General features: G+C 42.5%; 1 protein-coding gene across 5 annotated transcripts in view; it reads left to right on the forward strand.

Annotated features, from left to right (window-relative positions):
* The window catches only part of RBM27 (RNA binding motif protein 27), a 54,281-nt gene that overhangs the window by 18,152 nt on the left and 19,587 nt on the right, over positions 1-16,542 (forward strand). For 4 of the 5 annotated variants that reach the window (XR_006292628.1, XR_006292629.1, XR_006292630.1 and 1 more), the window contains exons 10-20: positions 1,399-1,546; positions 1,884-2,034; positions 3,392-3,667; positions 3,804-3,944; positions 5,114-5,236; positions 7,129-7,203; positions 7,324-7,488; positions 8,593-8,697; positions 8,809-9,000; positions 15,550-15,636; positions 16,115-16,225. Coding sequence is in view for 2 of the 5 variants with exons in the window: in XM_037907932.2 (XP_037763860.1) it covers positions 1,399-1,546; positions 1,884-2,034; positions 3,392-3,667; positions 3,804-3,944; positions 5,114-5,236; positions 7,129-7,203; positions 7,324-7,488; positions 8,593-8,697; positions 8,809-9,000; positions 15,550-15,636; positions 16,115-16,225 (1,574 nt within the window). In the remaining 3 variants the exon portion in view is untranslated. The remainder of the gene's footprint in view (positions 1-1,398; positions 1,547-1,883; positions 2,035-3,391; positions 3,668-3,803; positions 3,945-5,113; positions 5,237-7,128; positions 7,204-7,323; positions 7,489-8,592; positions 8,698-8,808; positions 9,001-15,549; positions 15,637-16,114; positions 16,226-16,542) is intronic. The other variant, XM_037907933.2, reaches the window with a different exon arrangement.

Genomic DNA, 16,542 nt, shown 5'->3' on the forward strand with positions numbered 1-16,542 from the left:
TAAAATCGTACCCATTATAACATAAGCAGCCTGAACACTGCTTTAATGTAACAAAGGTTCATTCTGGCAACGGGGCACAAGAATGTCCTTCCACACCATCTTCTCTCCATATACTCCCTGTGTCAGCTGAAGTGAGGGTGGTGGCAAAGGAGCTGCTGTGGCAGGTCTTAGCCACGTGGGGATCTGGCTTATTTTAAACAAGGTATCTTAATTTAAATAGACTATCATACATGGAAATCTTATGTCTTTTTTGCATGTGGAACTATTGCATTTATTCAGTTGAGATGGAGTAGTCTAAATGAAGGGTTAATTCTCATGTGTAAAAAACTTCAGCTTGCACGTAACACATGTAAGGCTTTTTTAAAAAAAAAAAAAAACTGAGGCCCAGAACAGCATTAAAGAAGCTCCCGGAGGTGGAGGAGGGTGGGGCAGGGGATCTAGTAGTGAAGTATTATTGTGGAATCTGATATGCCATTTCCATAGCATAGGATTGTGATGCCATAAACACATCGCAAGCTCTAAGAGACTGCTCTCTGAGAATGCATTTCAGTAATGGGAAAAATCAAGAACACTACAGGCAAATTTGTTTCAATCCCTTCTATTCAAGTTTTCCAAGGCTAAGAGAGGTGCACTTACTTTGGAAGCTGTTTTTATATATTTAAAATGAAAAAATCTGTGCATCCTGTGCCCTTCATTCTCACCAGTGTAACTAGGTGTTACCGAAGTCTCTGGTACTTATACAAACCATATAAAATGATGTACAGTTCCACAAGCTTCTTTTTGGGGGAATGAATATTTGGCATGTGGGAAGTGAAAGACTAATGGCAATAGCCGCATCTAAGCAGGATGCAAGCAAGCAGTAGGCAAATATTCCTAACCTCCCTAGTTCTCTTAATTGCATCCAGTTCTGATCTGCAGTTCCCCAGCACTTCTGCAGCCTCTTACCTCTGTCTTGATCTTCAGCCCAAGAAATCAAGTCATGCTAAACAATGTGAATTGTGGTCTGAACAGATATCCACAAATATAGGCTGAAGCACCATACTTTCTTAAGTGAGTTAAATAGGCTTCGGAAGTTAAAGTGTGAAGTTTAATTTGAGGGTGTTTCTCTAATTTTAATATGGTGCTTGTCCAAAGTCATTTTTAAGAGAGACTCTTACCCTCCACTACTTTATCTTATTGTTAAGCTACTTACTTCCATTCCCTGAAGTAATTCCATAAACAAGATTGAGCAGCTTGTCAAAACCTTTGATTTTTAGTATTAACAGCTGAACATACCCATCTGTAGTGTGTATACTTGTGCTTTTCTTTAAACAAAAACCTGCTTTTTAAACTTTAAATGCTAATTTTGGGGATGTCTCGGTTAGAGCACTTTAAATAATATGCTGCTTTTTCCTCCAGCGGCCAACATTATCATCCAGACTGAAACTCCCATTTCCATTGCAAATAACAGCAGCAATGTAACCAGAGTGGTGCTTGAGCCAGACAACAGGAAAAGACCTCCAAGTAGCATGGAAGGGCCATCTGTAAAGAAACCCTGGATGGGAAAGTAAGAACTAACAAATCAGAGTATAAGGCCATAAGGGACGATGAGATTATCTAAATGCAGCTGACTAATCAGTAATGTAAAATGGATTTCTTTCAGTGTTCTGAATATAATTGTCTGAGCCAGAGGCTCTCAAAAGACTCTGGGGCCTAGTGAACAGGCTCTTGCCATTTGAGAATACAGATGTTAAATGCTACATATACTACAGTCTCATTAAATCTTGAGTTTGTCATCTACCCTTATTATAGAAGGATAAACCTAAGTAATGAACAGTAGGCTATTAAGTAGTTAGTATGCAATATGTTTCCCATAAATGTTATCTCACTCCTGCTTTTTCTAGGCAAGCCAATAACCAGAATAAACCAGGATTTCTGAAAAAGAATCAGTATACTAACACCAAGCTGGAAGTTCGAAAAATCCCACCTGAGTTGAATAATATTACACAACTCAATGAACACTTCAGCAAATTTGGAACTATTGTTAACATTCAGGTAAAATCAAGATTATTTTTTTCTGATGTGTCTCTCCAGTAAGTTTGTCAAAAAAAACATACTGTATCATTTGGGAAATCAGGATAGGTAGTGGGGAGGGCAAAGGACTAAATCAGAAGCCTCTTGTGCCTGGTCCACTCTGCATTACTGTCTCGACTCTGTTAAAAATATTACAGTACCTTCTAGTTGCACAGATGCATTTTAAACTCCCAAAGCTGGGGGTGAAGCAAGGGGGTTAAGCATTGGGTCTGAAAGCCCAACATTCACTGAGCACCCTACACTTGATTTTTGGAAGAGACCTGGTAAACAAAAATCCTTCCTGTTTTTTGTATGGGAATTGAAGATCCCATAGTATTTCTTATAAGGTCAGGGCTTTATCCATGCGTCTTTCACCAAAAGTCTCTGCATATCAATTTACTGCCATTTTCCACAACAGAAGTGACTGCAATTCAGGTGATGGTGCTTGGGATTATCTGGAATGAAGAACACTATATAAACAAAATATTTATAGTTGTATGGCTAAAATCTTATTCATCTGTTTCCCACTGTTTGGCTGGGAGAGTAGCCTGGCTTCCTTTAGGCCTTTGATAGGAAAACTGAATAAAAAGTGGGACCTATGAAAATCTACCTACGTTTTGAGTTTGATATGAGTAAAGACACTTTTAGTCTAAAAATATCTAGCTATCTCTGTTAAGAATGACTTGCTCTATTGGTAGTAATCTACCTTCCTCTAAAAAATAGTGTATTTAAAAAATGTAATTACCTTTTTCATACTGAAAAATAAAATTGGTCTTTGATGCGGTCATTGAATAAAACATTTTTTTCCCTCAAATGTATCACATGGAATTAGGAGGCATTTCTCCTAAAAATGGAGTAAACCTTTGTGGCTTGCATTGTAGTGACTGTTTGGCCTTTTGGGCAGAATTCTCCTTGCTTCTGTAACCCAAATGCCTAATACAGTGGATATTTAGTCTTGTATGGATTCAAACCCTGCCCTTCCACAGGAGCTTAAAAGGAAGAACTGGGGATGCAGAGTGCAGCTGTGATAGGAGCAGCAATGGTTGTTCCTGTTTCACTTCATAGTGAATGTTTAATAGTGATGATAGCAGATAGCACAATGGTAGGTTTTATGTATGTAGTAAAATACACTATCGTCTGTGCTGTGTAAAGTACGTGAGAGGACATTTGACTTTGACTTGATCAGTGTCATCTTTGTGTAATCGATACTTGAAAAATACCACACCCTCCTTTCTGGTGTAAAACTGTATTTGACAAATGTTTGTGACGTTTCAGGTGCTGTTTCCTGTGAAATATGGATCAGTGACAATTGTTTATATATGCTGAACTTCTGTTTTAGGTTGCTTTCAAGAATGATCCTGAAGCTGCCCTAATTCAATATTTAACTAACGATGAGGCCAGAAAGGCCATTTCCAGCACAGAGGCAGTTTTAAACAATCGATTTATAAGGGTGCTGTGGCATAGGGAAAATGAGCAGCAGCCACCACTGCTGCAGCAACACCTGCACCATCACCAGCAGCAACCACCACAATCTCTGCATCACCAGCTTCATCTTCAACAACAAACGCTGACTGCCCAACCTCCAGCTGCAACGGTACATAGCAATGTGTCAAAGGTATACTGCCTTCATGCAAAATGAGGCTGCTTTGTCAGACTGGTCAGAGCATTGAAGATCAGTGATGCTTCAAAGTGGATAGTGCTTTAAAAATGCAACTATATAATCTTTCCTTTTTATATGTACTCGTACGCAGGTGATAACTAAACCACTGGCATCGGGTGCCTATGTCCTTAATAAGGTTTCAGTTAAACGTCGCCTTGGAGCAGCAGGTGGAAACCAGACAGATGCAGCACATTTGTTAAATCAGTCCAGCGCTACTGCAGAGGATTCTCAGGTATGTTTGACAAAGATTATGCCTGTGAATCTCAAAATTTAATACTTTCACTATTGGTTAGATGAGAGGATGACTAAATAGGACTTGTGGGTTCTGTTTGTGGTTGTTCCATTAACGTTCTGTGTGACCTCCAGCAAGTCATTTAATCTCTGTAGCTCCAATATCCTATCTGCAAAATTGGAGTAATGTCTGTGGGAAATAATTCTTGAATCTTGGTTTAAAATATAGGTATGATTAGAAAAATAGTCAAAAGGTATTGCTTAGCTAACAAATCTGATCCCTCAGTATAGTCAGTCAGATCCCTAGTGACAAGATTTCACTTCTTATTCCTGTAAATTTCATGTGCACTGATCTGCATGGGTAGGTACTTTTTTATATGGTTCTATAGCAATCTTCATACAGTTCAGGGTAATGCGGATTGAGTTGCACTGATGCTGTGGTGCAAAACAGCCCTGGTAACCAAAGGATATGCTTGTAGTGGGAAAGGAGGAATCGTGCAAGGTTTAGGCTGAACAACTATTGTTCTTTTAAAGGGAATCATGTTTCTAAAATTCTGAGCAGAAGGCATAATATTGTTGGCATGTGAATGCTAACCTGTATATAATGCAGAAGTAATACACTTAGTCTCCATAGTGGTTAGCAGAGAAATTTGATCCTGCTGTGGTTTGTGTAACTGGCAGCATCACCTTGTTATGGCTTCTCTGGCTCTTATCTTTCCCTGTATTATTCTCCAAATAAGAACTTTGGATGAGGGAAGGGAGAGGTTTTCTTTTGTCAAATGCCTTTGACAAGCATTCAGGTGTTACTCTTCTGGGAAGAATTATGCTGTTGATTCCTGTATGCATGCATGTATATTAAGTTTGCAGTGTAGTTGTAGTTTGTTGCTCCCAGGATATTAAAGAGGCAAGGTGGGTGAAGTAGTATCTTTTATTGGACCAACTTGTGTTGATAAGAGACAAGTTTTTGAGCTTGTCCAATAAAAGATATTACCTCACCCACCTTGTCTCTGTATATTAAATTGTCATGCATCACCTAAATACCGAATGTCTAAAAAGAAAGCATGTTATCTTGGTTGCAAACTGGGTGCATTACTCTTAAAGCTTGTTCATGTGCTTATAACTGTGTTCTGGTATAATAACCTCGTTCATTTTAGTGTTCTATTATTTCAGACATTTTCTACTTCTACAAGCCATACAAAAATGGTGTATAATTCCCCAAACTTAAAGACCTCTGTGAAACCTGGCACAGGATCTAAATCCCATGATGTTCAAGAGGCCCTTAAAAAGAAACAGGTACTTGTATATATGTTGTTTGATGGATATTCTAAAAGTCAAGATCCTTGTAAAGAAATGACCTCTTATGTCAGCATGCCCCCTGCAGTGTGCCTGCAGTTTTTTCTCACGTTCTCCACTCGCAGTGCCCGCTGTCAGGCACTGTGCTTGTCAGGTGGGTCTCCAGTGACTGAGCTCTCTGGCCAAGTCACACACAGTCTGTACGTGAAAACACACACGCGCCTTCTGAGGTGTACAGTTTTTCAGAGCCTATCTCAAAGCCCTCAAGCCTTCTCTGGCTCAGTCCTAAGCCCATCCAACAGGGCCCATCATGGTACCCTCAACTGGGGTTGGACTACCTTGCAAAGGTTCCTGCTCTGGAGTGGAGCAGTGCCACCAGGGCTTCCTCCCTGGCGACTTTTGCCTTCCCTTGAGTCCGCAGTGACCCCAGCTCTCCAACTCAGCCACTTTTCTTGAACTCGGTTCACTGACTGCAGCTCTCCAGCAGAATCAGTCTCAGTTTAGCCCCCCTTCTGGTGATGGTAACACTGTTCCAGATGCAGCCCTTCCCTGGGCCTCTTTCAGCTTAGGGCTTAGCCACTTGCCCAGTGGCTGTTTGGGGGGGACCCAGGCTCGCCCACTACTCCATGTCCCAACCCAAGGACCCTCTAAGTAGCAGCCGCGTGCCACGTCACTTTAACTACTGTGTTTCCCTCTGGCCCTTATCTTACTCATGTCCCAGCAGCCAGCCAGGAGCACTTTTCCTGTTCCACGAGTCCCTGCCAGTAACTGCTCACTTTGGCCCTTGCACCTCCTGCAGCCAGCCAGGAGCACCTTCCTTGCTCCCCCAGACCCTGCCAGCAGACTGAACTCACTCTGGCTCTGTAGCTCCTTTTATAGGAGTCTGCTGGGCCCTGGTTGGCTGATCCTTGCAGCCTCTCTAGGTAGCTTGGAGGACTCTCCTCTACTATTCTTTTTTTGGCTAGATTGTGGTAGGACTGTGAGGCCTCCAGCAGGGGGCCTCCAAGCCTAACACCCCATCACATAGCTTTAACTCCAACTTTTCATATAGAGCAGTGAGCAGTTCTGGGGCAAGTTGACTCTTAAAATGATCCCACTTTTTTTTTTTTTTTTTTTTTTTTAGTACAGCCTGTGGGCTGTTTGGATATCTTGCAAAGAGGCAGTGTGGCTAAGCAGGGTCAGGAGCAGCCCTTTTGGCCACTTTCCTCTTCTAGGTGGGCCAAATGGCTTTCAATAGTTGTTCCCCCTTGCAGTAAAGAGAGCATATGGTGTTAAGTGTATTATCTCTTTTGTCTTTACTGGAAATGCTCTTGTTGTGAGGCTGATGTGTTCTGTATCAGAGAATGTTTCCTCTATCTCTAAAGTTCTCAGGCACTTAAATTACCCTACTTGACCGAGAAAGTTGTTTGTAAAAAGATGAAGGGGAATTGGGAGAGACACATGTTTTCATTTAAGTGTTCTGTGCTATCCCTTGTTTTTGTGTGCATGTTGCAGCATTAGCTTGGGGCATTTAGGTGTTACTGTGATACAGTAAATCAGGATCAGAGCCTCTTTATGTTTGTGCAGCACACACACTTTTAATCTTCGTTAGAGCTTAAAGAAAAAGTATAACAGCTGAGCAGTTGGCAGGAGGAGTGTTAGAAAAGCTGCTGCTATTGACCTTTCTTGGCTATATATGGGATAATCAGAAACTTATCAATGAAAGACTTACTGAATCCATCCCCCATCCAGTGTAGCATTGTGTGTCACTGCAGGACAAATCTAGCACTAAATGAATGTTACTCTAGATCTCAGCCAAGAAAAAGTGGTTCTAGTTCTGGTTTAATCTAGTTCTTCCTAATCATAGAAACTTGTATATGCCCAATAGCTGAAAATATGTCCTTCTCACTTAGGAGGCAATGAAGCTTCAACAAGATATGAGAAAAAAGAAGCAGGAGATGTTAGAAAAACAAATAGAATGCCAAAAGGTAAGTCTGGAATGTATTCTAGCTGTTGCATTCTGATTCCAGTGGGCACCAAATTTATTCCATTTGGTTGCTGTCTAAATTGTATCTTCTTGCTCAGTTGTCTTTTTTTAACATACATAGATGTTGATATCTAAGCTGGAGAAAAATAAGGCCACGAAACCAGAGGAGAGGGCAGAAATAATGAAGACCTTGAAAGAACTAACAGGAAAAATCTCTCAATTAAAGGATGAATTGAAAACTTCATCTGTAGCCTCCACGCCATCAAAACTGAAGTCCAAGACAGAGGTGTGTGCATACATACATACATACTTTTGAAATAAATCATTACTATGATTTTTAGCAAGTGGGTAATAGCTGTCTTCAGGTTTACTTTCTCACTTCATCTTTCAGAGTGGACAATGAAGCATGGGGATAGAATAAAGCGGAAAGCTAATACGCTGTAGGACACTGGTACTCAGGGAACTGGTATACCTAGTTGTTATAGTAATCTGAGCATATCTCAGACCTTAAGTTGATTACAGACATTGCTTGAATGTCAGCTTTCTGAAGTAAAATGCATCACACTAGTTCTGAGAAGAACTCAAACTGACTAATTTAATCATTAGTTTTTCTTGCCAATCCTGTTCTTTGGGTCCTGTATGTGAACTATGTCACGTTACCCAGTACATGCTGATTTGTACTGCATGAATGAGACAGTAAGGTATTGATTACTTTTCTAATTCAGTAACTTGTAACAGTGTTTACAGTAATACAGATATTTTAAAAGCATTAGGGATACTGTTTTTAATTGCTAAGAATTGTTTGAACTTTCCATATTGGAAAGGTATAAGCAAAAGCCTTAGGTGCAAGGACAAAGCAAGTTCTACCAGCATTTAAATGCCAAGATAGATTAGTGGGGGAATATAAATGACTACTAACTGGCACTCCCACAAGGAGTAAAATTGTCCTCCTGCAGTGTTTAGTATAAAATAAAATCCTTTCATACCTGTGAAAACATCAAAAATTGCTTCACTGTGATCTTTATAACGAAATACCTACTGATAAGTATAAGCATGGGCAAATGCATCAACTCCAATAGAAAATAGCTTTTTGAAAGTTATTCTTGATCCATATAGTTCAATGATCAACTGAGAAGAGATCACTGAAATCATAGTTTGCTTGTCCAAAGGAACTTTACCAGCTTGGCATCGTATGTATTTCAACACAGGAATTCAAATGTTTTCTCTTCAGGGTTGAACATTTTCTTCTACTGGGCATGAACACTGGGCTTAGGGAGGAATATGGATACTGAGGGATTCTTCTAAAGTTTGTGGCTAAACAAAATGGAATAAGGTGTTAAGAGGATAAGTATTAATATCCCCATTTTTTTATTTTATTTTTTTTTTAAAGGCACAAAAAGAGCTTTTAGATGCAGAACTGGACTTTCATAAAAGATTGTCTTCTGGAGAAGATACAACAGAGTTGAGGAAAAAACTCAGTCAACTACAGGTTGAAGTGAGTTTGTAAGGAGTGCTGCCCCAGTGCTTCATGTCTGTTACATGAAGCTTTCAACTCCCCTGAAAGCTGAAGATAGCTTTGCCCACTGTGTGCCTTTCTTTTTAACAGGCTGCCCGTTTAGGTATCTTGCCTGTAGGTCGAGGAAAGGTGATATCTGCTCAGGGCAGAGGAAGAGGACGAGGTCGTGGTGGGAGAGGAAGAGGCACATTGAATCATATGGTGGTAGATCACCGTCCCAAAGCTCTAACCGTCGGTGGCTTCGTAGAAGAGGAGAAAGATGAATTATTACAACACTTCTCTGTAAGTCAGCTCTGGATAGTTAACTTAAACTGGAAAAAAAATGTAGTCATGATTCTGTACTGCAGATTAAAGACTTGGTGTTTCTTTGAGTTCCTCCATTGGAAGACACTAAAGTAACTTCATGCACAAGCCTCCTCTCCCAAGCCTCCCCCTCCCCCCCTTGCATCTTGAAGATGTGAGTGTCTTTATTCATATTTCCATAATACAGATAAGTCGTATCACTATCCCAAAATCATAGAACAAGTTAAGTATATAATTTTGCTTTCCAAAATTGGGATTTGGATTACTAAATGTAACTAGGCTTGGCAAAATTAAATTTTTATTTTTTATAATTTCAGTGGATATCTACTTTTAAGTTGGGGTTTTTTGTTCACTTTTTATCAATTTTTAATTTTCACAGTTGCAGGAAATTATGGAGGGGCAGACAGTTAATGACACTAAAAGTTGACATTCTGTTTTAATGGTTTATAAAGCTTTAAATTTTTGAAATTGTCAACATCCCGTGTCAAAATATACGAAGTGAATGTCCTTAAATCAACAAATCATACCTACTTTTATTCATTTGCTAGTCCATTTGGAACAAGCCTAATTCAAAAGTATACATCACTAGATTTTTACTCTAAAAAGTTCTCAAGCAGCATTTTTCTTAATTGTCAATCTGTAAATTTTTTTTGTTGAGGAAAATATTTTTTTCATCAGTTTGTGTGTATGGTGAAATTGACATTTACTGATTTTAAAAATGTAATCCTTGCAAGCCCGAATATAATACTTGCCATATCTGGTATATCTGCACTGCAGTCTCTATGGATGTCCAGGTGCATAGATTTGTCCAGCCCCCCTATTGTCTCTACTCAAACACTTGAAATTCACATCTTGTGGTAAATAGATCCCTAGCTAGCTCGTCTGTGGAGTGTGGGTATGTGCATATGGGAGCAGGCCACTGCTCCCCTATCTGTCCATTGTGTAATGTGGATGTAGCAGTCAGTACATTTCTGACCATTAAGATTCCTGAACTAAAGTTAACGTCTTTGGTATAGTGAAATGCATGCATTAAAACAAATGCATATTACACTTCACACGTGTGTGCTTTCATACCTTCAGCACACAGTTTACTTCAAAATAGTATATTACCATGGGTATTGCTTTCATGTTTCAGGAGCATAAGTGTGTATGTAGACCAAAAACAAAACAGAAAACCATGTGGCGAAATGAATCTTTTTCCCTTGTTCTGTCATCTTATGTATGTTACTGTCTACATTGCTTTAAAGTCTTTTGAAATGTGGACTTTAGAAGTATGAAAAATACTTAACAGCCTTTTACAGTCTGTGGGAGACGTGTATGTGTATTTATCTACCCACCAAAGGCATTTCCTAGCCAACCCTTTCTCTCTATGTAGCTTAAAAAGTAAAGCACTGCTGCTTCAAGTGCTTGCTCATGTCCATTCCATATTAGGGGTGTGTGCTCGCCACATGCACCGGTGCCGGAAGTTTTTCCCGCAGCAGTATCCATAGGGGTCCGGCTCTGGCACCCTCTGGAGTGGTGCCCATATGGCGCGGTATAAGGGGCGCCACTGGTTTCCCCAACCCTCAGTTCCTTCTTGCCACCAGGGATGGTGCTGGAACGTCTGCTGCTTCGGCTGGCAGTGTTTTGTTCTCCATTCTTGCGAACTTTATAAAACCTGTAATATAGTTGTATATAGTTAGTAGTTGAATTAGTTACCCTTAGTAGTAGTTCTTAGTTTTCATTAGTCCCAAACAGGACTCAGCCTTGGGATGGGGCATGCCCCGGTCCCTAGACTTTAAGCCCTGCAATAGTTGCAAATGGCCTTTGCCAATCAGCGATCCACATAGTAGCTGCCTAAGGTGCTTGGCCAAAGGGCACGTAAGCGACAAGTGTCGTCTTCGTAAGTCCTTCAAACCCAGGTCGAAAAAGGAGCAGGACAACTGCCTGCAAACACTCCTGGTGGAGTCGGCACTCAATGCGGCACGGGAATAATGGTCCGAGGCGGCACCGAGCACTGCGGTGTCGGTGCACAGTGCTCTGCCAGCACCGTCCATGAGCTGGCACCAAACCCCCTCCAGAGCTCTGGCCAAGAAGCAGAAGAAGACAGTGAGGGGAAGATCTCCTACTTCCTGCAAGGAAAGGAAAGGGCTCGGGGCAAGCCAAGACCTGCACCGGGCAGCTCAACACCCCTTTCGGGAAGTCAGGGCCCAGTTCAAGTCGAGTGGTGCAGCCCATCCCATACCTTCCCTGTGAGTCTGGATAGCAGTACAGGCCTCCGTCAGCTTCAGGTGCCATCGACGCCCAAAGCCCTACAGGCAGATCAGGAGATCCTGACGTTTCTAATTCTGTCCACACCAGCTCCAGCGGTACCCCAGTCTCAGGGTAAACCCGCCTTGGGACCTCAGCAGCACCGTTCCCCATCACATGGGACATCCCGCCACCGCTTGCCCACCCGAAGCCGTCACACCTCAGAGCTAAATAGGCAGGCTCAGTGGAGCCCTCTTTGGTCCCTGGACCTTGGGCACTGACAGCGGGATTCGAGGCATATTTCGTTGGTAGCCTGGCACAGACTCACTGAGGCTTCCGCCCCATCCCGCCCCCGCAGGAGCACCAAGACCAATCCCTCACATCGCTAAGAGTTTGGTACAGATCCTGGGACTGATCAAGGGACCGAAGTCACCAGCCTGCTGTCATTGGTCTCCAAGATGGGGATCACCATATTTGGGAAGATCCTCCCAGCAACCCCTCGGCATGGATGCTGCGTGGCTGAACCCGGAGGAGTGGACGTGGTCGGAGGAGGTCTAACAGGTTCTCCTGGGGAGTAGGAAGCCCTCAACCAGACTGATTTACCTGGCCAAGTGGACGAGGTTTTCCCACTGGGCATCCGAGCAAGGCATCTCTCCCTCATGTTCTTCCATACAGTCTGTCTTAGACTACCTGCTTCATTTGAGAAACCAGGGCCTGGCACACTTTTCCATTAGAGTGCATCTCGCGGCCATCTCTGCTTTTCATCTGCCGATCCAGGGCCAGACGGTATTTTCTTATGACATGACAGTCAGATTCTTGAGAGGTCTTGACACTTCCCACGGGTAGGGACCCCTGTTCTGCAGTGGGATCTTAACTTGGTCCTCTCTAGGCTCACGGGCCCGCCCTTTGAGCCGCTGGGCTCCTGATCCCTTTCCCACCTGTCATGGAAGGTCGCTTTCCTGGTGGCGGTGACATCAGCGAGACTAGTCTCTGAGATTAAAGCCTTGACCTCAGAATGCTGTACACTGTCTTCTACGAAGACAAGGTTCAGCTGTGGCCCCACTCAGCCTTCATGCCGAAGGTGGTATCTACCTTCCATGTGAACCAGGACATCTTCCTCCCAGTGTTCTGTCCCAAACCGCACAACGCCAGCAAAGAGAGGTGTCTTCACATGCTGGACATCTGAAGGGCCTTGGCTTTTGTTACCCAAAATTGAGCCAGCTAGTAAGCGTAGGGAGGACTAATGACCGAGAAAGTTTGGCAGAAAGCCGCGCGTTTATTACACTGATAGCTAAGCTGAAAAGAAGGGGGGGGGGTCGTCGCACTCGCACTCACAGGACAGGCACAGCACTGGAGATGTCAGGATTCTTCAAGGTAAGTGTCCCACAGCGCAGCAATGGATGGTGCGATGAAGGTAGGTCTTCCCGAGGCACGATAGAATGCAATGTGGCGAACCACTGGCCAGGCGGTCTGGGCAAAGGGCCTTTACGGGAGGTACACGCTTGTGAGTGCACTCCTGAGCACATGGCCCCTTCCCCTTTTAAGGACCTGCTCCTCACGGCCTGCAGCTACAGATGACTTAGGCCGGGTCTGGTTGGTCACACTCCACCTTGGGTAGTGTCCATGCATAGGGTGTGTGAGCGCTGCCTAATTAGAATCCCAGACACCTTGTCTACCTGGGAGCTCTTCTGATCTTCCAGCTGTTCAACCAACCCATTCATCCCACAAGTATTCCAGGAGGGAGGTGGAGGAGGAAAGCCACTTCACAGGTATTCAAAGAGGGAGAGGAGACAAAATGGGGGGGAAAGTGTAACAGACTTTTTGAGCATACAGGTTATACGTAGCATAATCGTACAGAGCATACATGCTGCTCCTACAACAGCTTTTTACCTAGAACGCACCAAGCCTTTCTATAAATCAACTCAGCTCTTTATCACTACAGTGGATAGGATGAAGGGCCTTCCGGTGTCCTCACAGAGGATTTCCAACTAAATCACTTCTTGCATAAGGACCTGTTACGACCTGGCGGGGTTTCACCACCACCAATTGTCAGACCCCACTCTACTACAGCTCAGGTGTCTTTGGCGGCCTTCCTGCTGCACATCCCTCTCCAGGACATCTGTAACACCGCAGCGTGGTCCTCTGTTCACATGCTCACAGCGCATTGTGCCATCATTCAGCAGGCCAGAGGCCATGCTGGGTTCAGCAGAGCTGTGTTGCTATCTACATGTCCGTGAACTCCTACCCGCCTCCGATGGTACTGCTTGGGAGTCACCTAATGTGGAATGGACCTGAGCAATCACTCAAGGGAGAAAAGACAGTTACCTTTTCTGTAACTGGTGTTCTTCGAGATGTGTTGTTCATATCCGTTCCATGACCCACCCTCCTTCCCCACTATCGGAGTTTTGGGTAAGAAGGAACTCAGGGTGGGGGGAACCGGCGGCACCCCTTATACCACGCCATACAGGCTCCGCTATAGAGGGTGCCAGAGCCGGTCCCCTACGGATACTGCTGAGGGGAAAGCTTCCAGTACCGGTGCATGTGGTGAGCACGCACACCTAATATGGAATGGACGTAAGCAACACATCTCGAAGAACACCAGTTATGGAAGAGGTAACTGTCTGTCTTTTTTCCAAGCAAAGCAGCAATTTCACAAATTTAACTTTTTAGGAAGTTCATATTGCAGCTTTCAGGTCCCTTTTGTAACAGTTCACAACCCAGCATCCAGTGTCAGTATGGGACACAACTAAAATTAATATCAAGTTTTTCATAAATTTTCCTAAATGTCTTTTTCCTAAATATCTTCTGGCAATTCTTAGTTGAGATGCCTATTAACTTTCTGAGTAATCCATAAATTATAATCGGAGCAATCGAAACAAATGCCGTGTTTGTGAAACGTGACATTGAATCTTACCAAGTTAATGCAAAGAATACCTAAACTTTTGCAAAGAGAAAGTGGTCATATGGCAAACCTGGGTAATATTAAGAACCATTTATTAGAGTTGAGTAGAGAAAGAGAGTTCATTTCACAGAGAATTTTCATCGTTCAAAAATTTGGTTTTCATTCCACACTGGAACTAAAACCAAAAATTTCAAAGTTCTCTGTAGAAGGGAATGGAATCCTGGCTGTGCCCCATATGGTGGGTTAAACCAGAGCTGCAAACCCTAGGGTTCAGGACTCTGAGGCAGTCCTGCCAACTCGCCTGCCTGCCATGTGACCAGAGAGGGTTCTCCTGGACTCCTGAAATAAGATATAAGGATTATATCTGCCAAACACTGTAGATTTCAATGGATTGGTCAATTCTGATGAAAAATGTTTTGTTGGAAATTTTTTCGACCTGCTCTAGTGTTTTTTAGCTGAACATGAAGTAATGCACTATAGTGCCCATCCTCTGGGAATTCTCCCAGTTTTCTGAGTGACTTACATTCTTGTGAAAATATTCCCTGCTAGTTCAGCAGCATCAGCTGTTAAATGTGCAGTAAGAGATCTGGCATACCATCATTTCTATTACCTAAGTTAATAAATTGTTTCCAAGAAGCTTACTAGTTTTTTACATAAAATGAAGGTAGACAAAAATAATTTTCATTCTCCTACTTAGACTAAGATTCAAGAAATGCTTTCCCTGACCAATCCTTTTTGTATTGAAGACAAATACAGTATGAAAGTTTGTAAATTGCTTTCATTTCAGCGAGATGGAACACTAAAGCCAATCTGGTTCTCCAGTATTGTGGTCCAGTGTTATTGCCACCCTAATACTCGGATTAAAGGGAGTTGGTTAGTTGTAAAATGCAAACATCTGATTGATCTAGTGATAGTGGATTGATCAAGCTTCTGTTTTCTGGCAGAGTGCTGTGGTTCTCTTGCTGAACAGCTTCCCTTTTGCAAATTAATGAACTCCAAAAGGAACTACTTCATGGGACTAGAGAAGTTATGTGATGAGGAAGGGTGTGTATGTGTGTGGAGGAGAGGATTAACGGGGGGGGGAAATGAGAATTCTTAACACTCTGATAAGTTAAGGCCCTTTTTTGTCGGGGGAGGGTGTGTGTTCCTAGTTGAGCAGTGAATTTTAATTGCAAGTAATTTAAATCTGTTTCTTGGGAGACAGGCTTGAGGCTATACACCACTGCTGGAATGGTACAAGCTGTGACACCTTTCTAGCCTCAGACTATCTCTTCCTTCCACCAAAAAAGCCATATTTAAATTTCAGCTTTGAATAGGCCCAGGTTACGATATGATGGTTTGTCCAACTAGCACACCTGTTTAATGATGCTTTTTCTTGTGGTGCATCTGTTTCACAGAAATTTGGAGATATTGAAGACCTCCAAGAAGAAGATTCTCCTTTAAGTGTCGTTCTGACTTTTAAGTCCCGCTCAGAAGCTGAAAATGTAAGTTCAGTAAGAGAACTCTTCCTGTGGTTTTAGGGTAAGAATCTTACTCTTTCGTACAATGTACTAGTTGAACTTTCTTTGGGGTGCTTTGTTCCATACCGGTCTGGAATGGACAGTGAGGATATATGTTGCCATTAGTTAAATGGTAGGTGAACTCAATATAGACAGAGCTTCAATGCTGGAGTCTTCCAACCAAGCAATTTTTAAGCCCTGTTGCGATTCCCAGAATGCTAATGTGCATACAGTGACTCAGCCAGTTAGGAGCTGCGTTGAAGTTGCTGCTCAGAAATACCCTTGTGGGAGTTGGGGGAGGTAGTTGTGTAGCATGGATTTGGGAGGTGTACGCTGACACTTCTTAAGGGGATAACCTCTTCTGATTAAAGTACCTAGCTCGCTATTGGTTACCTTGTTTCTTTACTCTTATGAACCATATGTTTTTAATTCCCTTTAAAAACACATCTAAAATAAAACCTAGGCTGCTAACCAGGGATCAAGATTCAAAGACCGAAGACTACAGATATCATGGCACAAACCTAAGGTACCTTCTGTGTCCACAGAAATTGAGGAAGAGGAGTCCAAGGAAGAGGTACTGTAGTACATTGGAATAGTGGCTTATCTGTTTTCACAGAATTCCTAGTAGTGTAGGGATTTTTGGTTGTGTAGAATGTTTTCTCTGTTTGCTGTGGAAGTTATCCGAAGATATTGTGGCAGAGTTCACAGTAATTCTTACAAGACAGAAATGTTGAAACCTTACTTGGATATTGTACCTGCACGTGCATCCTTAAGAGAGAAATGTGTATTTTTGAGTAAAATATGCATACCTGTATAAACTATCAGGACCAAACATTTGAGTTCTCTGTGTGCTGATTGTTAAAGGTACACATCAGCAGTTCTGATATAGGG

The sequence above is a fragment of the Chelonia mydas genome, chromosome 8 (genome assembly GCF_015237465.2).
Source record: "Chelonia mydas isolate rCheMyd1 chromosome 8, rCheMyd1.pri.v2, whole genome shotgun sequence".
Classification (NCBI taxonomy): domain Eukaryota; kingdom Metazoa; phylum Chordata; order Testudines; family Cheloniidae; genus Chelonia; species Chelonia mydas.